A 24,940-nucleotide genomic window follows, 5' to 3' on the forward strand; every position below is an offset into this window, starting at 1 on the left:
GAAAGCTGGCCCTGTTTCCATCCCTTTCCCCTTACCCATGATCCGTAAATATGTTCTTTACCAAGTCCCCATGTACATGCACCCAGAACAGAAAGTCTTCTCCAAGGATGCCCAGCCCATCTTTCCCAGTAGCATAACAGGTGGCTTCAGGGAAATAGCAGGAACAAGTGAGACTCAGTCTTCCAAATGTAAAGAATCTTGGAAAGCTGGATTTCCCAACTTCCCCAAGGCCAGCCACTTCTCCTTTCTCTCTAGAAACTCTTTTCTGATCCCTGACACAATCACAGGGGAATCCCCTTGCAATGGAGGGCTGGCAAAGGGAATGAGTTTAAAAGAAAGGAGGATAGTAATTGGAGGAAGAAAAATTGGCCCTTACCTCTTCTTTTTATTTCCTCCAGGGGCCACAGAAAGGGTCCTCCATGGGACAGAGTGCTCATTAAAATGGGAAGTGTGGAAAATGACTTGGGAATCAGAAGTAAACTTTCTGACTCAGAGTCATTAATGGGGAGTTTGTCAAGATGTAGTTATTGAATCCACTCAGATAATTAAATGATTTAACTACTGGGAACACCTTATGACAGCTGAAGTGTGTGTGTGTGTGTGTGTGTGTGTGAGAGAGAGAGAGAGAGAGAGAGACAGAGAGAGAGAGAGACAGAGAGACACACACACACAGAGAGGCCACACCATAGGAGAATACTTAGTTCATCAGTGTGATGAGTTCAATTGTGGAATATTGAATTACAGAGTAGGAACCGTCCTTAGAATACGGAATGTCAGAAAGAAATAGGAGAGTTTTCCTTTTTGGTGGTTTGTAGTATTTTTTCTTAGACCTGAATATTCTGTAGTTTGGCTATGAGCTTCCTGGCAATGATATTGGTATATCTTTAAGGAGCTAGTGATTGGTAGAATCTTTTTATCTTCATGTTTCCCTCTGGCTTCAAGAGATCTGGCAGTTTTTATTTATGATTTCTTGAAATATCATATGCAAAATTGTTTTTTGACCAAGATTATCAGATATTTCAATAATCTCTTAGATTTTTTCCTCATCTGTTTTCCACGTCATTTTTTGATGTCACATATCTTACATGTTTTTAATATTTTTTCAATATTTTCATTTTGTTTTCATTCCAATCTGCAACAAAAGTCACTGAGACAGAGCTCTGAGCAAGATCAATCAATTTATTAGGGAGAATGGTGGTTGGTCCTGAAGCAATGGGATTCAAGACCTTCCACACAGTCAAAGACCCCAGTGCTCAGGGGCTGGGGATTTTATAGACCTTGGGGAATACCTGAGAGGTCCTGTATTCCTTGGGAGGTTCCTTCAGAAGTATAGAAACTTCTATGATTGGCTGACCTTCGCAAGTGGGGTAGTTCCCATGATTAGCTAAGGGCAATGTCCATCAACCACGGCTACTCTGTCATGAGGTCTTCCACAGGTCAGCAAGCATAGGCCATTACTGCAATGGCCATCTACTCATGTACTTTAGCAGCGGGGGCCTTCCACAGGTCAGCAGACCCTGTCAGCAAGATCTTGGGCCCTTCACAGGCCATTTGGGCACCTCAGCAGGGGTTTGGTCCCTGACATTCTGGGTTTCAAGAGCACTGTGATGGAGGTCCTTAGGAAGTCATGGTTTTCAAGCAAAGATAACTTAAGAGTGAGTGGGGGGAATGCTAATTTCCTGTCACAAGTTAATATAAGTTATTCTAACAGGCCTAATACAATATAAATCTATCTTATGAGTGAATCCCAAGTAATAGAATCATCAGCACATGGTGGGTTAATTAGTCATAACTCTCATCTTTACAGAATTAAACCAATGTAAAATTTCAAGCTTAATTTTATTTTCCTCCACTTCCTAGTGCAACCACTGACATCCATTAAATCACATATATACTTGTTAAATTCTGTAGGGGTATCAAAATTATCTTCATAGTTTTGCCATTTCTAGTTGTCACATTTAGGTTTTTTTTTTCTTAGGCAAATTCTAATCTGAAAGGCAATCTGTTCTTGCATAAGTTTTTCTACCATCCATCCTAAGGTATCAGTTCTCCTTTCTAGTCTTTCTTCGTGAGTTATTCCAGTTTGTATTATGTATTTCATTTCCGCTGGGTGCTTTTGTAATCGTTGTGGCCAGAATATTTTTTCTTTTGAGGTTTACTTGGATTTGTTGTAGGGCTATTCTCTTGAGTCTTCTTTGAGAACCCCTGGGCATCTCTTAAACTAAGGTATTCACAGTATTTGGTGTTTTCTTTGGTTTTCTCACATTGGGAATTTCATTGTTTCCTGTATATTGGGTGGGGGGGAGAGACTTGTTCTTGGGCCAAACTCTGCTCCTCTGTTGCTGGATATTTTGGTCTGGCCTTTCCAGGTACTAAGTGTGATGGCTAATCCTGTGCTCCCCACAGAAATTGTCTGGCTTTGCTCCTGCTCTGCCTCAGGCCTAGGTTGTTTGGGTCCTAAATGGTGTTGGGGCTGCCTGGATTCTGCTTAGGGCCTTTCTTCAGCTGTGGTCAAGGCTCCAGGGCCACTCTGCCACAAGACCTTGATGGAAGACTCTCTCCCATTTCAGAGGTCTACTTCAGGCCACACCTTCCTCATACTGAGACTTGATTATGTTCAGGGTCACAGGGATTGTCCTTTTGTGCAACCTTTATGTGGTACAGAGATTTATAGCTGGTTCTTTTAATTAAAAAAACTTGGTGCATTTTAAAACCAGAATTGTAGTGTTTGGAGAGGATTTGGGATCCTCTATGTCCTAGAATGTCACAATCTTCCTGCTGTCCCTCATTCCCTCTTTATGATACGGTGACAGTATCTCATGTCTGTGTGGGAGAGGCTATTGAAGTAGATGTGATATAATGCAGATCAGAATGACTAGAACTACAACTGTACCCGCAGTGCCTACAACTACATGAAAAGAAGGAAAACACAGGTGAAGATGGAGAAATTTCCAGGCAAGAATATAAAGGGAGAAAGCAAAAACATTTCCTTTGTGTTTTGTTGAAGTTGGTTCTATCTTGTTTTTATTTTTTGGCAGGGCAATTGGGGTTAAGTGACTTGCCCAAGGTCACACAGCTAGTACATGTGTCAAGTGTCTGAGGCCGGATTTGAACTCAGGTCCTTCTGACTCCAGCGTCGGTGCTCTACTCACTGCATGACCTAGCTGTGCCTGGTTCTGTCTTGTTAAAGGCTAGTGGTGTGCGTTAGCTATCTTCTCTCCTTTGGACATGGGAAAAGGCATCAAAAGATGCCTAGGAAGCATTCTTCTCCCCGTAGAGTTTTTGTAAGGCCCCCTTCACGTCCTTGTTCCAATGACTAGATGAGGGGATTAAGCATGGGGGTCATGTCACCATATAAGAGGGAGGCAAACTTGGTCACCTCCCCACTGGCCTTGTCCTGGGGGATCATGTACATGGTAATAGCTGTGCCATAGAAGGTGACTATCACAGTGAGGTGGGAGCTACAGGTGGACAAGTCTTCTTTCTGCCCTCAGTTGAGCAAGTTTTCAACACAGCCCCAAGGATGACCCCATAGGAGGCAAGGATGAAGGTGAAGGTTGCCAGGAGAGTCAGGGAGCTGGTGGCCATCATCAGTAATTTATTGAATTGTAGATCATTGCAGGCAAACTTGATGATGGCAAGGACCTCACAGAAGAAGTGGTTGATGATGTGATGGCCACAGAACTCCAGGGGTAAAGTCATGGTTGGTACTACGGTAAGCAGAAAAGCTGTAACCCAGGTACCTACTGCCAACAAAGCACAGAGCTGGGGACGCATCCTCACCGGGTAGCACAGTGGGTCACCGATGGCCACACACTAGTCACAGGCCATGATGGACAGCAGGAGGCATTCCACAACCCTCAAGTAAAGGCCAGTACAGGGCCAGGCATTCACCCAGGGAGATGGTGGGAATTTTTGCTAAGTGGTTGATGATCATCTGGGGCACACTTGATGAAGTGTAGCAGATGTCCAGGAAGGACAGATTGCTGAGAAAGAAATACATGGGTGTGTGGAGCCTGGAATCATAGTGAATCAAGATGAGGATGAGGCTGTTTCCAAGCAATATGACAAGATAGGACACCAGGAACAGGCAGAAGAAAATGACCTGAACCTTGGGGTGCTGTGAGAGCCCAACCAGGATGAAACAAATCACGGCTCTGTTGTTCCTTCCATCCATAGCTTTCCTTCACTGTCTTCAACTCCTAAGGAGGAAAATTAACACACACACACACACACACACACACACACACACACACAGAGTCATAAAGTGGACTTTTACATTCCTCCTGATTGGCAAGCTTACATGGGCTGTTTGAACCATCTAGTGCTAAATCTTTAGATCCCCTCCTGGAAGGTCCCTGTCTCTCTGAGCACTTTCCTTTGATTGGTCAGTTCCTTGGTTGATTGGTCATTTTAAGTGATGGCCCAGGTCAGCCAAGTCTCCTCCTTTTGTCCCTTCTGGTCTTGCTTCTGACTCTTGGGACTCCTTTCTCTATTATGCGCTTCTGGACTTGCTTTGGTTTCTATGGCATTTTTTGAATTATTTTGTCTATATTGGTGCTGTTTGGAGTCCATGAGGTGACCCAGTGGATAGGGCATTCATCAGGGACTCAGAAAGACCCAGTTTCCAATCCTGCCTGTTACTGGTGGTGTGTCTCTGGGCAAGTCCCTTAGCCTCCTTGGGTCTTAGTGTTCTCATTTGTAAAATGTGTGTGGTTGTTTCTAAGATCCCTGCCAGCTCCAAGGCTGTGATCCTAGTTTTTGATCAGTCATTTCAGTCGTGTCCGAGTCTCCGTCACGGTCTGGGGTTTTCTTAGTGAAGACACTGGATCAGTTTGCTACTCCTTCTTCAGCTCCTTTTACAGATAAGGAAACTGAGGCAAACAGGGTTAAGTGATTCACCCAGGGTCATACAGCTAATACGTGTCTGAGGTTGGATTTGAACTCGGGTCTTCCTGAGTCCAAGCCTAGCTCTCTATCCACTGCACCATTCAGGTGCCACTTTATTACCACATATGGTTTATTGTCTCTTTGTTGTTTGGTCATTCGGTTGTGTCCAGCTCCTCACGACCCCATAGACTATGTCCATGGGGTTTCTTGGCAAAGATACTGGAGTGGTTTGTCACTTCCTTCTTCAGTGTGTCCCCATTTTGCAGATGGGGTACTTTGCCAAATAGGGGTTAAAGTGACTCATCCAGGGTCACTCAGCTATTAAGTGCCTGAGTCTCCCTGACTCTAGGTCCATTGTTCTATCCACTGAGCAACCCAGCTGCCCCTGAATGATTAAACATATATATATATGTATATATACACATGTGTATATATACATATATATTCCTATAATCCTACAAAAGATTTTATTTATCCTTCCAATAGCCTTGTCAGGTAGGCAATACAAATGTTATACCCCTTTTGCAGATGGGAAGACTGAGGTTGACATTTTGCGCATGTGTTCATGTGAACTAAATTAGAGAGTCATTCTGTACTGGAAAGCAAGTCTTGGTGTCTATCTTTCTTCTCAGGCCTCTGTCTCTGGCTATTGTTTCCTTTTTACCCTTTCCACTTAACTCACATATGTACAGGTCAAGTCCCTCCTCCATCTTGAGATACCTTAAAATCTAAATAGGAAGAAACTAAATAATCCCCCAGTCACATATCTTTGCTCCAAGGTCAGGGCCACTCCCAGGACTAGAGCTGTAGGATCTGAGGTGGAGACTTAGGTCTGGTAGTTGCTGATTGAATGACCTTTAGTCAAGTAGCCAACTCATTCTGTGCCTCAGTTTCTTTACTTCTGTGAGGAAATGGGGGTAGCAGAACCTCCTACCCCATCTCAACCCCATGCAATGAAATACATCTTATCCTTAGCATCTCATGCTATAGAAATATGAAGAATGATTTTTATTTGGTGTAATCTCACTCATGGCCCCTTACCTTTATAGTTGGGGTGGGTCATCAAGAAGTCCATGGAGTGGGGCAAACCTGTCCCCAGGATCTCTGCACCCTCTCTGTTCCTTACAAGTGATTTCACCTGGTGGGTGGGCCATCCCCAAGTCTTAAAGATCTTAACTCTCCCCAAGCTGGACCATTGAGATGGGACTCCTCATCTTTGCCTCCCGGCTTCCCTGGCTTCCTTCAATGCCCAGCTAGAAGCCCACCTTCCACAGGAAGAGTTTCCCCATCCCTCTTAATTCTCCTGCCTTCCCTCTGCTGTTTGCCACCATTTTGTCCTTTCTTTAGCTTGTTTGTACATGGCCATTGAATGTTGTCTCCCCTATGAGACCATGAGCCGAGGTCAGGAATTGTTCTTTACCTTTATTTGTCTCCCCATCACTTAGCACAGTGTCTGACACATAGTAAGCATTTAATAAATGTTTATTGACTGGCTAACTGACTGAGAGTAAGCTTGGTTCTGAAAGGTGTGTGGAATTCCTGTAAAAGGATGGCATTTCCAGTCAGGAGCACAGTGGATCACCAGTGGCCATGTACCAGTCATAGGCCATGATGGCCAGAAGGTGGCATTCTACAACCTCCAAGTAGAGGCTTCTTTTAGAAACTTTCCCTGGTCCTTCCAAATGACAACCCTTGACAACCCATCTAACACATGTATGTAATATTGCTCATTTAGGATATGTGTTGGTGCTGCTTATTAGACTCTAGGCTCATTTGGGAAAAGACTATGTTCTATCTAAATTCTGCATTCTATCTCCCTGGCAATCAAATGTTAGCTTGGGATCATAACTGTGAATGTGATGCACCCAAGAGGGGCTTGATAAATGTATGCTATGTCCTATTTTTTAGTGTGAGGACTTTTGGTGGAGAAATTGAAAGCAAACAAATTTATGCTGGATTTGAGTACTCTTTGTCATGAGTTATCACCATCCTCTCTAACCCAGCAGAGCACTAACCCCTTCCTTGGGCATCTCTTTTCTTTGAGGATAGCCCAAAAAGTTTTGTAGATTGCCCTTAGCATTCTGGGTTCGTGGGTCCCCATATCAGTTAAGAACCAGATCAATCCTTTGTAATTGTCCTCAGATACCATTTCTTAGTTCTGACTTCTTCAAGCTTCTCTTAAAGATCTGTGTTGGCCAGTAAGCTCTCTGATTCGCTGAACAGGGCTTAAGCCAGCTTCCCCTTTTCTTCCTCAAGAGGAATGCTTATTTTGTGTCACGAATTTCATTCCTGAGTGCCTCCAGGTCCTCTTTCAACAACTTTCCCTGAAGAATCTTAGGCTAAAAGATGCTAACTATTGCTTCTCTGAAATCTACTCTCTTCATATTTGGGCTATGCTTTGGCCTTTTGTGGCCCTAGGAGTGTGCTGTTAAATGTTTAACAACTGGGTCTCTAAAAAGCACAGCACAATTTAAAGTTGAATGATCAATGTTTTTTCAAGTCCAGAAATCAACCAAACAGTAAATCAAGTCCAGATTTGAAAGGGCAAATGCTCACACTGAAAAGGAATCCTCTCAAGAACTACTCCTAGTGCTTAGCACTGTGACTGGCATATAGTAGGCCCCTAATAGACGCCCCTGTCTGTCCCTCCTCTTTTTCATCTTGAACTTCAAAACTGGAGGTATCTCATCTTCTGCCTGAGTATCTGTTCCTGCTTAGTCTACCTCAGTCTCAGGATCTGGGTTTTGTTTATTCCTCAAGAAAAGATTGGTAATGGTAGAAAGTACCCAGGACTTGGGCTGCTAGGTGGTGCAGTAGATAAAATGCCAGGCTTGGAGTCAGGATGACCTGAATTCAAATCCAGACTCAGATACTTGCTAGGTATGTGACCCTGGCTAAGTCACTTTACCCTATTGGCCTCAGTTTCCTCATCTGTAAAATGAGCTGGAGCAGAAAATGGCAAACCACTCTAGCATCTCTGTCAAGAAAACCTCAAATGGGGTCACGAAGAGTCAGACATGACTAAATGACAACGACAAACCCAGGGCTTGAGAATAGTGAGAAGAGTCAAGAGGACGTGGGTCTGAGGCCTGGCTCTGCCACTTACTGTGTGACCTAGAACAAGTCACATGCCCTCTCTGGATCTCACTTTCCTCATCAAGTTAAAAAAATTTGGGAGCTGGACTGGGTGACCTATGAGGTTGTTCAGTCGGAGGGCGCCGGAGGGCGCTGCAACCATGGAATGCAGAAATGGTCTACTGAGCTGTGTCTGTTGGTGTCTTCATTTGCTGCAAGAGGGATCACCTTTAGCCCCCATCACATCCCGTCTGGAGCATTATAGCTAGTTTGAGGTTTGTCCAGAAGAGGACAGGCAGCAATGTGAGGCGCCAGAAAGGGGACCATAGAAACATCCCATGAAAAGAACTGGGGAGGTTTGCCCTAGTAAAGCAAAAGCGGGATCAGAGAGTAGATGGTGCTCAGAGCAGCTCCACAGGACTTTGGTGGATATGGTAAAGGTGACTGAGGCATGAAGGATCTCGGTTATGTCTGTGGGGAGCAATGCTGTGAATCTTCCGTGTTGGTGCCAAGGCACCGTCTCCAAGGGACTGCCCAGGAGGAGAGAGCACATTTACATTTGCAGCCCTTCCTGTGATGATATGCTGAGGTCTCTTTTTGAGGTTCAGCATCAGGCCTCCATGTATTTAGTGCTGGATGCATCATTTTAGCGATGTGATGGTGGGGAGGGCAGTCCTAGGAGCAGGCACAGACATTCCTGCCTGGTTTCAGGCCTAGGAGCAGGCACAGACACCCCCTGCCAGGTTTCAGGCCTAGGAGCCAGAACAGACACCCCCTGCCAGGTTTCAGTCCAGGGAGTAGACGCGGACATCCCTGCCTGGTTTCAGTTCTAGGAGTGGGCACAGAAACCCCCTGCTTGGTTTCAGTCTTAGGAGTGAACATGGACACTCCCGGCCAGGTTTCAGGCCTAGGAGTAGGCATGGACATCTCTGCTTGGTTTGAGTTCTAGGAGCAGGCATGGACACCCCCTGCCTGGTTTCAGACATCCTTGTCTCCTTTTGGTCCTTAGAGCATGCACACATATTCTTTGCTACACAAACAATGTTTTTGGGCAGGAGTGCTTCCAAACCTAGCAGCCAGGATGTTGAGGGGATATGAGACCATTCTCTATGAGGCCTGGCTTCAGAAACTGGGGATATTTAAGACTGAAGAAAAGAAGACTTCCTGAGGACATAATAACTGTCTTCTAGCATTGGAAAGGCCGTTGTGTAGAACAGATTTTAGATTTCTACGTGGCTCCAGAGGGCAAGAAGCAGGAGCAGGTGGTGGAAATTGTAGAGGCAGATTTCAACTTGATTTCTGGGAATAAACCAAACTAAACCTTCTAACGATGAGGACTATCCAGATGGGGAAGGGCCTGCTTTGCAGTTTCCAAGGATCCTAGATATATGCTGGAAGCACCTTAGAAGGTATCTAAGCCAAATCCCTCATTTTCCAGATAAGCCCCAAAGACATGACTTGACTTCCCTAAGGTCACACAGGGACAGTGTCAGAGCCCTAAGGTCACACGGTAGGTCAGCGACGGAGCCAGGATTCACATCCAGGTCTTCTGACAAATGGGATGTTCTTTCTGCTGTTCCACAAAGAGTCAGGTGGTGAGTTCCTCATCTCTCTGCCTTCAAGCAGAAACTGGCTGGCCACTTGGAAGGATGTTGGAGAGACCATTCCAGCTCATGTATGGGCTGGACTTAGATCATCTGAGAGTCTTTGAAACACTGATGCTGAGGTCCACATAGAGGATCACTCCCAAAGCTTGGAAACCAAGGGCCAGAGAGTGGTGACTGGTTCTATGATGAAGAGGTAGACTTGAACCCAGGTTGACTGACTCCTCGCTATACCCAGGTCCAGTCTTCTCTACCCCATGGGTGCATAACCTGGGTCCATAAGAGAAGTTTCAGGGAGTCCATGAACTTAGATGGGAAAAATCAAAACTTTATTTTCAATAGCTAATAACAAAAATTTAGCTTTTCACTCAATTATGAATTAAAAAAATATTATTCTGAAAGTGGCTCCTGCCCTTCACTGGCCTGCCAGAAGGATCCATGACTCAAAAACCCTGCTCAACATGTTACTTTCTCAGTGCCTGTTATGGTGACTTTTGGAGCCTGCTTCCCAGTCTGCCTCTGTTCCTGTGCAAAAACAGGCTGGGTTGCTTGGGCAGGTTGAGATCCCTTTTTTCAGGCAGAGACTGGAGTTGCCCTGGAAGGGACTCCTGTGAGGAGGAAGGATGTGGGACTAGATCCCTGCTGAGGCACCTTCTCTTTCCTTATAGTCTATGATTCTATGGCTCCTGCCCTCATCCCCTTGACGCGAGCAACGGTGTACCTGACAGCACTGTGGACATCCTTGTTCCGCAGACTGTAGATGAGTGGGTTAAGCAGTGGAGTGACCACTGTGTAGAAGACTGCTGTGAGCTTGTGGTGCCCAGCTGGGGTGAGTCCCTTGGGCCTCAGGTACATGGCCATCACAGTTCCATAGAAAAGGCCAACCACAGCCAGGTGGGCTCCACAGGTGGAGAGGGCCTTGCGGCGGCTCCGGGCAGAGGGAAGGCGCAGGGCAGTGGCCAAGATGAGACCATAGGAAGCCAGAATGCAGCCAAAGGGCACCAGAAGGATGGGGACACCCATGGCAGAGACTAGGACCCGATTTGGTGTCGTGTTAGCACAGGCCACCCTCAGAACTGCTGGCAGTTCACAGAAGAAATGGTCAATTGGTGGGTGCCCGATGCAGTAAGGCAGGCGTAGAGCAGCAGCTGCATTGGGCACAGAGAGCAAGAAGCCCAGGGCCCAGGCACCACCTGCCAGACCCCCACAAAGACCTGGAGTCATGATAGCAGCATAGTGAAGGGGCCGGCAGATGGCCAGGCAGCGGTCAACAGCCATGGAGGCCAGGAGGAGGGCCTCGGTGCTGCCCAGAGAGAGGGCAACATAAAGTTGAGCGCCACAGCGGGCAAAAGGAATTGACCGCCTCTGGACTAGCATGTGTGCCAGGGCCTGAGGCAGAGTGGTGCTCACGTAGGACACATCCAACAGAGCCAAGTGAGTCAGCAGGCGGTACATGGGCCGATGCAGCCGGCTGTCAAGGAGGATCAGGGACACCAGGAGGGCATTGCCCAGAAGAGTGGCCAGGTAGGAGGCCAGCACAGATGCAAAGAGGAGGAGCTGGAGGTCAGGGCGGGCTGAGAGGCCCAGGAGGAGAAATTCAGCCAGAGCTGTCCTGTTCCCTTGGCCCATCCTGTGGAGAGTAGGATGAGGAGACAGAAGGGGGATTAGAGTCAGGGGGAGGGAGGGGAGATCCAATATTTACATGCTCTTCCTCTCCCCTCCCCTCCCCTGCTCTCCCTTCCCCTGCTGTCCCCTTTTCCCTTCTCTAATCAGCTGCCAAACCAACAAGAGACTCCTTAGCCTAGTGCTTACAGCCCTCTATAATCTGAATCCCACCTCCCTCTCCAGTCTTAGTTTAAAATATTCCCTTTAGCCAGTCCTTCTTCCAGTTAAGCTGACCTGCATTGCTGTTTCTCCTACCTGACCTTCTTTCTTCTTAGCATCAGGCCTTGACACAAGAGGCCTGGAATCCCGTGATCCCAGGAAGGGGAGCAGAGAGCTGAAGAGAATAGGGTTGGAGAAGAGAGCAGAGAGAGAGAAGAAGAGGAGGGAGGAGGAAGAAAGAAGCCTGAGGAGAACAAAGGAGACAGGCAAACCAGGGAGGGCCTTCTTCATCTCTCTCTCCTAAAATCCCTAGCTTTTTTCAAAGCCCTGCTGCGGTAGGCATCCCTGGTCCCCTCTAGTGTGGAGCATACTTGGTACCTTGTATAGAATCTGTATTTAGTCACTTTTGTATATAGATTGTGCTGCCCTCACACCCATAGGAGCTTTATTCCTAGGAAATAATATTAGCAGATGTGACTGCTTAGCCGCTGTCCATGGTGTTGGAAAGAATGTGAAGAATGGGAGAGAGGCTGCAAGGCTGGAGAAGGCCAAACGCTGTCCCCTTTTTCAAATGAGGGAAGAGGAGGGAGTCAGCAGACTCTAGGCTTATGGGCTCAACTTTGATTTGTCGCAAAATTTCTTGACTCTATAATTAAAGGCATGGGGAGCAAACACCTGGAAAAGGAAGTGATGATGACAGAAAGTCTGCATGGCTGACTGAACAGGTTGTGCCAGACTAACCTGATTTAGTCTTGTGACAGGCCTGCTAGACAGGTAGAGCAAAGAAGTGGTACTGGTATGGATTAGCTTTGTTTTAGAAAACCATTTGGAAAAGACTCTTATACCTCTTTCATGGACAAAACAGATGTGAGCTAAATGTTAATACAGCTATGGATTCTGACATTTTCTAACTGACCAGGCCTAGTGTTGTCATTAGTGATCTGATGTCAGCTTACGAGGATTGAAGAGGGGTGGTTGAGAAAGCTGTGCTTGACTCTCTTTGTTTAACATTTTAATAATGACTTGGATCAAAGTGTATATGGCAGGCTTATGACACAAAGTTGGGTTGGATAGCTACCATATGGGATGGAAGAGAAGGGATCAAAAAATATCTTGAAAGTTTAAAATGTTGGGTTGAAACTAACAAGATGAAATTTAATAGGAAACAAACAAAAGCTTAAAAAATCAGCTTTGGAAGCATATTATGGGAGGGGCACAACTAGAAATGGAATTTTTTTTTCCTGAAAACTCCCTGGGATATTTAGTGGACTACAAGCTGAATGTGTGATGGATATAAGTTGTTGTTGTTGAGTCTCTTTTCAATTGTGTCCAACTCTCCACAACCCCAGGTAGGGTTTTTTTGGGCAAAGATGTTGGAGTGGTTTGCCCATTCTTTCTCCAGATCATTTTACAGATGAGGAAACTGAGGCAAATGGGGTTATATGGTGACACCAGGGTCACACAGTCAAGAAATGTCTGAGGTCAGCTTTGAGCTGGTAAAGATGACTCTTCCAGATTCCAAGCCTAGTACTCTATCCACTGTGCCACCTAGCTGCCCCTGGTGACCATGAGACATATAGTCAAAAAAAAATCTTAGATTTTATTAAGAGGAATATGCAAGACTGGTGAGATGTTGACGCTAGTACTCCTGCTGCTGCTGCTGTACCTTCCTTGATCAGTCCCCACCTGGAGAATTGTGTTCAGTTTAGGTGCCATGTTTTAGGAAGGATGTGAAGAATGTGCAGAGGAGGGCATCTGGGGTGACCAAGGGTCTCAAACTCATGATGTATGAGAATGGAGTGAATGATTTGGGATATTTAGACTGGAGAAAAGGAGATTTTTCTTTCTTGAGGGGGAGGAGAAATCATACAACATTTCCAAGCATTTATTTGAGTGGCTGCTATGTGGAAAAGACTTTTCCTTAGCTTCACTAGGCAGAAGTTGGCATATGTTGTAACTTGGCAAATTTAGGCTTAATGTAAAGGGAAAAAAGAGAGGAAGAACCCTTTTTAACAGCTGGAGCTCTAAAAAAAGCAAAATGAGCTTTACACCTTACACACTACAACCTTTGGGTGTTATGAGTTCCCTCTTACTCGAGGCATTTGGCTGAAGGCTCGATGACCCTTTGTCCAATATATTTACATGGGCTCCTTTTTTCCAGGTATTTATTGCACTCACTGCTCACTGACATGTCCCTCCTGATTCCGAGATTATCTCCTGTCCCTTAGTCTTTCCCTGTCCAGGTCACTGCCTTGCTACACTACCAAAGTAATCTTCCCAATGCACAGATCTAATGGGCATTGTCCAATGGGAAGAGTATTGTCCCTAGAGGTCTTGAATTCAAATCTGCCTTTGATACTTCCTGCATGACCCTGGACAAATGACACACATAGTAGGCACTTAATAAATTGTCTTCAAAATAGAATCATCTGGGAGGGACCAAAAGAAAAGCAATTGCTACTTACACTCATTCTGAGCCATCAAAACCCAAGGAATGAGCAAGGGAGGCTTGGCCAGTAACCTATTATTAGCCAGTCAGTGAAAGCCAAAGTGATTTGCGCTTAAAGACGTAGTCAAGTAGCTCCATTTGAATCTTAATGGACTTTATCAAAGCCTAGTTTTCCAGAGCTATAGTTCAAGAAATCAAAAATAAAAACTACATAAGATAAAAAAGTTAAGCATCCCAGTTTTTTGAAAAAAAAAAAGATAAATAAGTAGGGGAAAAATCTAGTCCGCAAACCCCAAGATACCTTCAGAATTTCTGGTAAACTGGAACTGAAAAGCTGGTGGACCTAAATAGCAAGGAGGAGCCAACAAAGCAACTCATGGGATGAGAACATCGGGAGACTGTGGGAAAAAAGTCTAAATGACACTATGTCCCTAGGAATCACCATTAGTCACCATGGGGCTCTTCATAGCAAGCACTCAGCTGAGTAGCCATGCCCAGGGAGGAGCAGGCATAGTGAGAGCATTGTGCCCCAGCTTATAGTTGGAGTGGGTGAAAGATGGAAATGTGAAATCAGACTAGGAAGGTAGGTGGACACCAATTTATGGACAACTTTCAGTGCCAGAATGAGGAGTTTGTATTTCATCCCAGAAAAAACTGGGATAATGGATTTTGGGGCAGGGGAGTGACTTTGGTTAGACCTGTGTACTATTATTTCCTAGCTTATGGAAGACAGATTAGAGAAGGGATTGAGTCAGGGAGATAAATCAGGAAGCTATTATAATGTTCCAGATGAGAACTAATGAGGACCTGAAGTAGGATAATGTGAATGGAGAGCAGAGGTTTGAAGTGAGATACACTTTGGAGATAAAATTGGCAAGACTCTCATCTCATTTCTCTTGCCCCTAATCTTCTCAAAATCCCCATAGATCCCAAATATACCATTTACTCTAACACATGTACATGCTCTAGGTATATGATTTGCTTCTTTGAATAAAGCCTTTTAGGGTTTTTTTAGATGTCACAAATGCTATCTGGGAGAAGGAACACATCAACTCCTTAGTGCCCGGTCATATCTTAGCATGGATTGATTTCTCAGCTTAGTGATCCATAGAACCATATAGAATGTCAGAGTTTTAAATCCACTTGGAACATGGAAGATGGGCTGTTGGAACAGAGGGGACCCCAAGAATAGAATGCAGAAGGTCGGAGCTCTGAGAGACCTCAGAAGAGAGAATGTCAGAGCTAGGAGTCACCCTTAGAATGTAGAATGTCAGAGCTTGGAGGGTTCTTAGAATGTGGCCTGTCAGAGCTGGTAAGGGCCTTCATTTGGTGTAACTCTCTTTTTTAAGAGTGGAAACCAGTCCAGAGAGATGGGAGTTGCCCAAGATCTATAAGGGAGCACTTGATTTCCCACTGAATCCCATGAAGTCTTGTTTTGCTTTCCTCATTCCTCTTACCAGGAAAATTGGCCTCTACCTCACTCTTCTTGGTTTTATTTAACTGATCTGTCCTGGTATATTGACAACCCTTTAGTATTCTACTCCTCACTAGATGGCCAGATTTCCTCTGCCACACGCTAAATGTCTCTTTGGTTGGGCATCTCTTAGCCTGATGCTTCCTGACAGAATCATAGTTGTACATTTAGCAAGGATTTACTAATCATAATGAGAAGGCTGAAGTCTATAGCATGTACAATTGTTGGCTTTTGATAGCAACAAAATGTTGTAGACGGTCCATGTTTACGTGGCAGAGAAATGACTGAACAAACTGTGGCATGTGAACACAGTCAGATTCCATTGCATCTTCATAAATAGGAAGAAGTGAAGAACAAAAAGACATGAGAAATATTGTATGAAGTGCTGGAGACACAGTGGTATGCAATGGAAAGGACCCTGCATTTCAAGTTTTAGGACACAGGCTTTGCTATTTACACCTGTGGCAACTTGGACAATCAGTTCATCTCCTTGGGCTTCAGTTTCCTTATGTATGAAATAATAGGATTAAATGAAGTGATCTCTAATTTTTATTTCCCTAATCTATACCCTCCTACCCCCATCTATCCATCCATCCATCCATCCATCCATCCACCTATCTGTCCATGCATCCATTCTGTAAGAATTTGTTAAGTGCCTACTGTGTGTTAGGTACTGTGAATGAAATGAACTTAGGAACCCTTGATTTCATTGTTACAGTTACACTGTACTTGATGGTCTTTATGAGTTGCTATGGCCATTTTTTTGGCCCAGTGGCCAGACTTTTGGTGCTCAAGCCTCTCAGATCACTGGGCTGACCTTGAGATGAGAGATGCAGCTTCCCCTGGCTCTGTGCTCACAGGACTTCCATCAGGCTGGGGTGCCAGATTGTGTTCTCTCCAGCACAGTCTTTGAGAAGCCCAGCTTTCTTTCATGCCATGATGGAGCATCAGAAGGGACTTCAGTGGAGACAGAGACCATTTGATAAAAGGAATCTCTTCTTAGCTGTTACTAACCAGTGGCACAGGCGAAAGAGCACTTAATTTGGAAGCAACAGATCTGAGTTCAAATCCTAGATTCACTATTTTGTGTGTGAATTATTTTCTTTCTCTCATTTGCTCAGTTTCTCTGTCTATAAAAGAAGGGGCCTGAGCTCTGTGACCTGGCCTCTGTGTCCTTTATAGCTCTAAATGTTATGAAATCAGAATTGGAATCTGCTAGCATCGCTATTATCTGAGCAACTTCCATCCCGATCCCTGCTAGAGTTGGCCTGGTCTCATCATTTTTGGTTTTCACCTAAGCTTGAGACAGATACTAAGTATATACCCATCTTCTACCTGGACTGCCTCTGCTCACCATTCAGGTCCTCTGACTTAACTGATAGGTAGAGCTGCAATGAGAATTTTGACTTAGCCATTTCATCAGAGAATTCTGTGGTGGCCGTGCCTAGCTTGCCTATCCCCATGTGATCTCTTTCCTAATAGCTACATCATAGTATATACCCTCACCCCTAGCACCCAGAGAAGAGAATGCCTGAAAGAAAGCAGGCTGTTACAGATGGCTTTGGAAGGATTTATGGTTTCAGAAATCTCTGGATCTGAGTGTGGGACCTCCCTCCATCAAAGCAGAGCAAAACCCTATTTACAACTCTATAAATAAGTCTCAGGGTATTTTCTGAGGTAAAAGAGGTTAAGCTATTTGCTCAGTCACCCAACTAATATGTGTCCAAGGTAGGACTTGAACTCATTTCTTACAGACCAAATTTATCAGCCATTTACATTCAAGCTCAAAAAACTCTTTAGAAGCTCACATAGTGAATGAATGGCAAAGTAGGGACAAATGTCTGGGTGGTGACAAGATTCGACCTCTCCCAGTGCCCCCTCTCCCAGCCCCCTTCTAAATTCAAGGATGTATCCATTACCTTTCTCTAAATTCGAATGGAGGCAGTGGATAGAGAAAATGATGGGACAGTGAATACTTAGGTATGAAGGGTATGGTATGTGTGGGATTAGAGCTGAAACTTGGGTGAAGCCACTGTGCCTTTGCCCTAGGGTGAAAGCTTTAGAGTGTGCCTAGTATAGTAGAAGGGCAATCCTTCTCCCTGCCTCTCAGCTCCAGACTCCCCCAGGCCCCAAGCAGCAGCTTTAATCTGGGGATATACTTTATCCCCATAGATGTGGCACCCCTCCACCCCCACGCTTCTACTGTCCTGTCACCAACAGTGACTGGTTTTCCAGCAGATCAGAAATCTTGAGCACACACGTTCCCTTCCTTGGATGTAGCTTCTCTGATTACCACTGGGATAAGAGTTCCTACATCTTTTCTCCTCCTTCCCCACTCTTAGCTCATCATAGGAGCCATTAGGATAATCTAATGTAGCTCCCAAGTTTTAGAGGGCAGGGTGGAGGAAATCATTCATCCAAGGTTACCCAAGTAGCTAGGGGAAGGGGCAAGGCTTAAACCTGAGTCTTCCAGCTCCAAATATGAGGCTCTTTCTCAGCTCCATGCACTATCCCTCTACTCCTTTCTTCCTCGGGTATCTGAAGGTCCTGGTGAAGTGGATGCTCTTTGGGATTTGCCCTTCTCCTTGCTTCTATTCCCATTAAAATATCCTGTTGTGGATTCAATCCAATTTAGCCCTAGCTCCCTGCTCAGTCCCAGTGAACTCGTATCTGCTCACCCTGTTTGGTGGGGGAGAGGATTAATGACTATTTGTGGTTAGTGGAGACCTAATGAATGGTCCTCCTCAGTGGGGCCCAAGTGGGCCTGGGTGATCACTGGGGGCTTTTTCAGCTCAATGTTGTAAGCTATGGCCTGTGTTCTAAGACAGCTTCCAGCTGGAAACCTCTATGTTCTTTATTCTAAGGTTTCTCCTAGCTCTTCCATGCTGTGTTTATATCCATCAATAGCATCCACATCTTGGCAGAATTGACCCTACTAGACTTGTCTCTTTGCATCCCCAAGGTGGACTTACCTCCTCCTGATGCCCTTAAGGGTCAGACCTCAGTTTTTCTTTAGCCAACAGTGTTAACTGCTTAACTCCCATCTCAGCATCTTGTGGCCACCACATCAGCTTGTTACATGCTGGGACTCCAACCATGTGAGAGGCCAGGGTAGATAAAGAAGAGTAATGCCCAGTGCCAGGGAAAGGAGAGATAAAGGGATGGTTCAGGTTCCCTTGGAAGAACGCAAGAAGGTGGCAGTACGTCTTCTCTTTCCCACTGTCCCTTGGTGGTACCAGGCCAGAGGATGTTGCTGTCACCGTCACCTTCCTTGGGGACTTCCTTGGAGACTCTGCTAATGAAGCTGGGAAAGTGGGACCTTGAGCTGTGCCACCTTGGCCCCAATCCATGTCTTCTCTGGGGATGGGAAGTGAGAAGGTGGTCAGTGGTAGAGTTTTATCACATCAGTCTAAACCACAGGATTTCTTCAAGGTTCTCAGGCACTGAAGAGTGCATATCAACAATTATTCAATCCAGATATAATTCATTGCATTAGCATCTGTTAGCAAGGCACTGTACTAGGAAATATGGAAAGCACAAAAGTATACGATATCTCCCTTGGGGAGCTCAGAATTTGGTATATAGGCATTTAAAAATAGTCAACAATAGAAGGTAACATTGTATAGCAAAGAAGCATTGTGGCGACTCAGATGATTGGTATCAACAATTACTGTCATGGGAGTCTACAGGAGGGTCAGATCCAGGAAGGAGTGTTTAGTATGAAAAAGATATGTAGGGTGGTTATCCCATGTAAGCTCAGGAGGTCAGTCAAAAAGATCACATCTACAATATTGTGCTTGTTTCAGAGGGAAGCACAGTCTAGCAAGGACATACTTGACCAAAAATGATGTGTCCAGATAAGAGGCTGGGAACCAAGTTGATAAAAGGACCAGAAACTAAGCTTTATGAAAATCAGTTGAAGGATATATAGGTGTTTAGGCCAGAGAACAGAAGACCCAGGACAGACATGGGAGATATCTTTGACTATCTCAAAGATTTCATGCAGACAAAGAGGGGTTGTACTTATTTGACTTGGCCCAGAAGGCATCAGAGAGATTATAGAAAGAAAGAGCTGGGTTCAGCAGAAGGAAAAGCTTCTGAATAGTCTGAGGTCTCCCAAAGTGGAATGGACTTCCTGGGCATGTGCTCTGCTCCCCAACTCTGCAGGTCTTCACATAGAGGCTGGATGGCCATTTCCTAATGGTATTGTGGGTAGGGAGGCTAGGTTTCATAATTCCAGTACAGGGTTGGCTAGAACAGTTTTGAGGTCTCTATGTCTCTAAAGTTCTAAAAAGTCATGCTCAGTGAGGTCTCCATGGGGAAAGTGGCATCATGCCTTGCATAGCCTTTGATTTTTAAATTTTTAAAAATCCCACCTTCTATAGAAGTCCTTTCCCAAGCCCTTTTAATCCTAGTGACTTCCCTCTCTTAATTATTTCCTATTTATCTTTGTGTTGGTAACCAAAAATGGGCTCCTTAGCACTTAGTCAACAAGTGCCCTTGACTAGTTTGGCTTTTTCCCCTGAACTGAATGCTGTTTGTATGTTGGGTTGGAGTAAGCTTGTTGGCCCCTTCACCTTGCTTCCCTTGTTTAAGCTGATCGAAAGAACCTGTGTTTTCCCGGTCAACCCCTTCACCTTGCTTAAGCAGACTGAAAGAACCTGTGCTTTCCCCGGCGTACCTTACACCCCCGCAGAAGCCGGATGGTTAAAAACAGCTTCCGTTGGAGCCAGAGGCTGCTACAGCCACAGCCGCAGCCACAGCCAAAGCAGGAGCTGCCAGTAGCAGAGCTGACCTACAGGAGGAAGCTGAACAAGGACTTGAGGCCAGTGGGTAATCTTTTTACCATAGAGGGGGAAGCATGATTTTGCTTTACACCATAATGCTCCTCTGTAGCCTCCTGGTTACTCTTGTGAGGCGTACTTATTGGGCCTGGAAGCTTTTGATCAATATATCAAAATGGGGATGCTGGTTCATGGGTTGGTTACTGTGAAGCCTAAATATATGCTTTGATTCTTCTGCCTCCTACTTTGAGAGTTTCTTATATCCAGCAGTTCTGAACCTTTCAGACATATATATATATAATCCTCTTTGGAATTATAAACTCTGCCCTCCTTATACAATCTTGTACGTACACTTTTGTATATATGTTATTTGTTGTATCCCCTATTAGATTGTGAGCTTCTTGAAGGGCATGGACTGTCTTTTGCCTCTTTTTGTATCCCTAGTGCTTTGCACAATGCCAATGTCTTTATCTCTCTCTCTCTCTCTCTTTATTTTCTTCAATTTTCTTTTTTTTAAATTTAATTTATTTAACATTTTTAGTTTTCAGCATTGATTTTCACAAGAGTTTGAATTACAAATTTTCTCCCCATTTATACCCTCCCCCAACTCCAAGATGGCATATATTCTGGTTGTCTCATTCCCCAGTTAGCCCTCCCTTCTGTCACCCCACTCCCCCCTGTTTTAACAACCCAGCTAGCAGCTTCTGTGGGGGCGTAAGATGCACCCAGGACACTGCCGGGACACTGGAAAAGCACAGGTTCTTTTTATCTGCTTAAACAAGGAAAGCACGGTGAAGGGGTTGACCAGCTTACTTTAATCCAGCATTCAGTTAGCATACAGACAACATTCATTTAGTTCAGGGGAAAAGGCCAGCATTCAGTTAGCATTCAGTTAGTTCAGGGGAGCATACAGACAAGCATCAAGAGATATACCAAATACAGATTCACGTACTTCAGGGGAAAAAAAAATCCAGCACCCTGAGGTTCAAAACATTCATTTAGTTTGGGGGAAAACAAACCAGCACCCCGAACCTCAAAACCAAAATACAAACAAGTTACAAGTATCAACAGACAGACCCAATACAATTCATAGTTACCAACATCTGGGCTCGGCTCGAGAGCAAGGGCTGGCCCAGAGTCACGCTTACTTGCCGCTGCTTCCCACACCAACCGGAAAAGGAAAGAGAGAGCTTCAAGCTGTCCTCTCCCCTCTTATAGAGTTTTTGACATCATCAAGCACCGCCTGAATGACCAGGGCCGATTGGTTCTTGACTTGGCCCCTCCCCCTAGCGTAGACCAGGTTCTGGAGCTAACAGCTCCCCTCAGCCAGCCCCATGACTCATCACACAGGAAGTTGTCTGCTTCCTGGAATGCTCTTTGGGCTTCCTGCCCCAGAAGAGCAAGCCACAGGGTCCAGAGGCTCAATGAGGTAAGCTGAGTCATTCAAAGAAAACAAAGGCCATTCTGATTACACCCCCTCCCATCCCCTTTTCCCTTACTTTCTTGTAGGGCAAGATAAATTGCTATGCCCCATTGCTGTATATCTTATTTCCTAGTTGCATGCAACAACTTTTTTTTTTGAACATCTGTTTTTAAAACTTTGAGTTCCAAATTCTCTCTCCTCTTCCCTGCCCACCCACCTTCCCTAAGAAGGAAACAATTCAACACAGGCCACATGTGTATAATTATGTAAAACCCTTCCACAATACTCATGTTGCGAAAGACTATATTTTGATCCTTCCTATCCTATCCCCCTTTATTCAGTTTTCTCCCTTGACCCTGTCCCTTTTCAAAAGTGTTTGCTTCTGATTACCTCCTCCCCCTATCTGCCCTCCCTTCTATGATCCCCCCTTTTTTATCTCCTTCCTCCTTCTTACCTGTGGGGTAAGATACCCAACTGAGTGTGTATCGTATTCCCTCCTCAGGTCAAATCTGATGAGAGCAAGATTCACTCATTCTCCCTCCCCTGCCCCCTCTTCCCTTCCAACAGAACTGCTTTTTCTTGCCACTTTTATGCAAGATAATTTACCCCATTCTATGTCTCCCTTTCTCCCTCTCTCAATATATTCCTCTCTCATCCCTTAATTTGATTTTATATTTTTAGATATCATCCCTTCATATTCAACTCGCCCTGTGCCCTCTGTCTATATATACATATATATGTATATATGTATATGTGCGTGTGTGTGTATGTATACATATATATGTATATGTATATACGTATATTCCCTTCAGCTACCCTAGTACTGAGGTCTCATGAATTATGCACATCATCTTTCCATGTAGGAATGTAAACAAGACAGTTCAACTTTAGTAAGTCCCTTGTGATTTCTTTTTCTTGATTACCTTTTCATGCTTCTCTTGATTCTTGTGTTTGAAAGTCAGATTTTCTATTCAGCTCTGGTCTTTTCACTGAGAAAGCTTGAAAGTCCTCTATTTTATTGAAAGTCCATATTTTGCCTTGGAGCATGATACTCAGTCTTGCTGGGTAGGTGATTCTTGGTTTTAATCCTAGCTCCACTGACCTCCGGAATATTGTATTCCAAGCCCTTCAGTCCCTTAATGTAGAAGCTGCTAGATCTTGTATTATCCTGATTGTGTTTCCACAATACTCAAATTGTTTCTTTTTGGCAACTTGTAGTATTTTCTCCTTGATCTGGGAGCTCTGGAATTTGGCGACAATATTCCTAGGAATTTTCTGTTTGGGATCTTTTTCAGGAGGCGATTGGTGGATTGTTTCAATTTCCATTTTACCTTCTGGTTCTAGAATATCAGGGTAGTTCTCCCTGATAATTTCTTGAAAGATGATATCTAGGCTCTTTTTTGGATCACGGCTTTCAGGTAGTCCAATCATTTTTAAACTATCTCTCCTGGATCTATTTTCCAGGTTACTGATTTTTCCAATGAGATATTTCACATTGTCTTCCATTTTTTCATTCCTTTGGTTCTGTTTTATAATATCTTATTTCTCATAAAGTCACTAGCTTCCACTTGTTCCAATCTAATTTTTAAGGTAGTATTTTCTTCAGTGGTCTTTTGGACCTCCTTTTCCATTTGGCTAATTTTGTCTTTCAAGGCATTCTTCTCTTCATTGGCTTTTTGGAGCTCTTTTGCCATTTGAGTTAGTCTATTTTTAAGGTGTTATTTTCTTCAGTATTTTTTTTGGGCATCCTTTAGACAGTCATTGACTTGTTTTTCATGGTTTTCTAACATCACTCTCATTTCTCTTCCCTATTTTTTCTCTGCTTCTCTAACTTGCTTTTCCAAATCCTTTTTGAGCTCTTCCATGGCCTGAGACAAGTTCAAGTTTTTCTTAGAGGCTTTTGATGTAGGCTCTTTGACTTTGTTGACTTCTTCTGGCTGTATGTTTTGGTCTTCTTTGTCACCAAAGAAAGATTCCAAAGTCTGAGACTGAATCTGGGTGCTTTTTCGCTTCCTGGCTGTGTTCCCAGCCAACTTACTTGACCCTTGAGTTTTTCTTCAGGGTATGACTGTTTGTAGAGTATAGAGTATGTTGTCCCAAGCTTGAGGGGCTGTGCTGTTGTTTTCAGAGCTATTTCTACACAGCAAGCTCAGCCACAGCAGCACTACTCTTCCCCCAAGAACCACCAATGCAGACCGGACTCAGATCTAAGCTGGCTCTGTACTCCTGCTCAGATCTGCCACTTAATTCCTCCCACCGGGTGGGCCTGAGGCTGGAAAAAACTGCAGCTGTAGCTCTGTAAGCAACCTCAGAGCTTCATCACCTCCGCTGCCCCCAGGGTGGTGGCCAAACTGCGAACTCCTTTCATTCTGTCCCAGCAGCTTTTCCCACTAACCTTCTCTGTTGTCTTTGGTGTTTGTGGGTTGAGAAGTCTGGTAACTGCCACACCTCACTGATTCAGGGTGCTAGGGCCTGTTCTACCTGGATCCTGGTCTGGTTGGTCCAGGTGCAGCTCACACTGGGCTCTGCTGTGCTCTGCTCCCAGTTCTGTGTGATAGACTTTATCCCATGACCATCCAGGCTGTCCTGGGCTGGAGCCCTGGACCCCTCTGCTATTTTGTGGGATCTGCAGTTCTAGAATTTGTTCAGAGTCATTTTTTATAGGTGTTCGGAGGGACCTGGAGGGGAGCCCTCACAAGTCCCTGCTTTCTAGCCACCATCTTGGCCTTGCCCCCGCTTCTGTCTCCATTTAACACATGAGTTCCAAAGACTAGCTTGTATAGAAAGTAGTCAGGTGAGGACAGGAAATAGAAATGAGGGGTGTGGGAAGGGTAGGAAGTAGAAGAGATAAGAAATTAATTGGGCAGGTGATAATAGGGAATTAAAAGGTAAAGGCATGGAATGGTCAGGGGAGAAAACAGGAATTTGGTAAAATAAGACTGAAATCACACATAGAAGAGACATAATTAACTGGGGTAGATTTGGACAGGGAAGAGAAGTGGGCAGATGGAGAGAGGAAGAGGGAAAGGGTAGACTATGCTGACAAGACTTTGATGTGATATTTAATTGTGACTATGACTCTCTTTAAACAATGGGATTCTAGATCTCCATATTTTATATTTTCATCTCTTTCCCTATAGTAAAGCTTGAAACAATCTGAACTAGATGGGAGAATACAGGAAGTGGGTAGAGGAAGACAAAGAGTGGACAGTAAGATATAATCAATTTTCAGAGAACTGGAAGTTAGCAGGCAGAGTAAAAGACAGCCAGGAATATCAAGAAGAGGGCTAAAGAATTTAGTGAAATAAATGTAGAACTGTCTAGGGCAGGAGAGGAAATGATGAAGGAGGGAGAGAGTCTGATTTTGCTGGTAGGACTTGGTCATGCAAGTGAATTCTAACTCTGACTATATTTGAT

At 44.6% G+C, this 24,940-nt stretch overlaps 1 protein-coding gene and 1 pseudogene across 1 annotated transcript; both read right to left on the reverse strand.

The window, feature by feature from the left end:
- Positions 1 to 3,252: 3,252 nt before the first annotated feature.
- Positions 3,253 to 4,189, reverse strand: LOC118835595 (annotated as a pseudogene).
- Positions 4,190 to 10,238: 6,049 nt separating this feature from the next.
- On the reverse strand, positions 10,239 to 11,198 carry LOC118836390 (olfactory receptor 2G3-like). The gene has a single exon (XM_036743701.1). The coding sequence runs from the start codon at positions 11,196 to 11,198 to the stop codon at positions 10,239 to 10,241; it is 960 nt and encodes a 319-aa protein (XP_036599596.1).
- Positions 11,199 to 24,940: the final 13,742 nt, after the last annotated feature.

Source organism: Trichosurus vulpecula, chromosome 2 (assembly GCF_011100635.1).
Source record: "Trichosurus vulpecula isolate mTriVul1 chromosome 2, mTriVul1.pri, whole genome shotgun sequence".
In the NCBI taxonomy this organism is placed as follows: Eukaryota; Metazoa; Chordata; class Mammalia; order Diprotodontia; family Phalangeridae; genus Trichosurus; species Trichosurus vulpecula.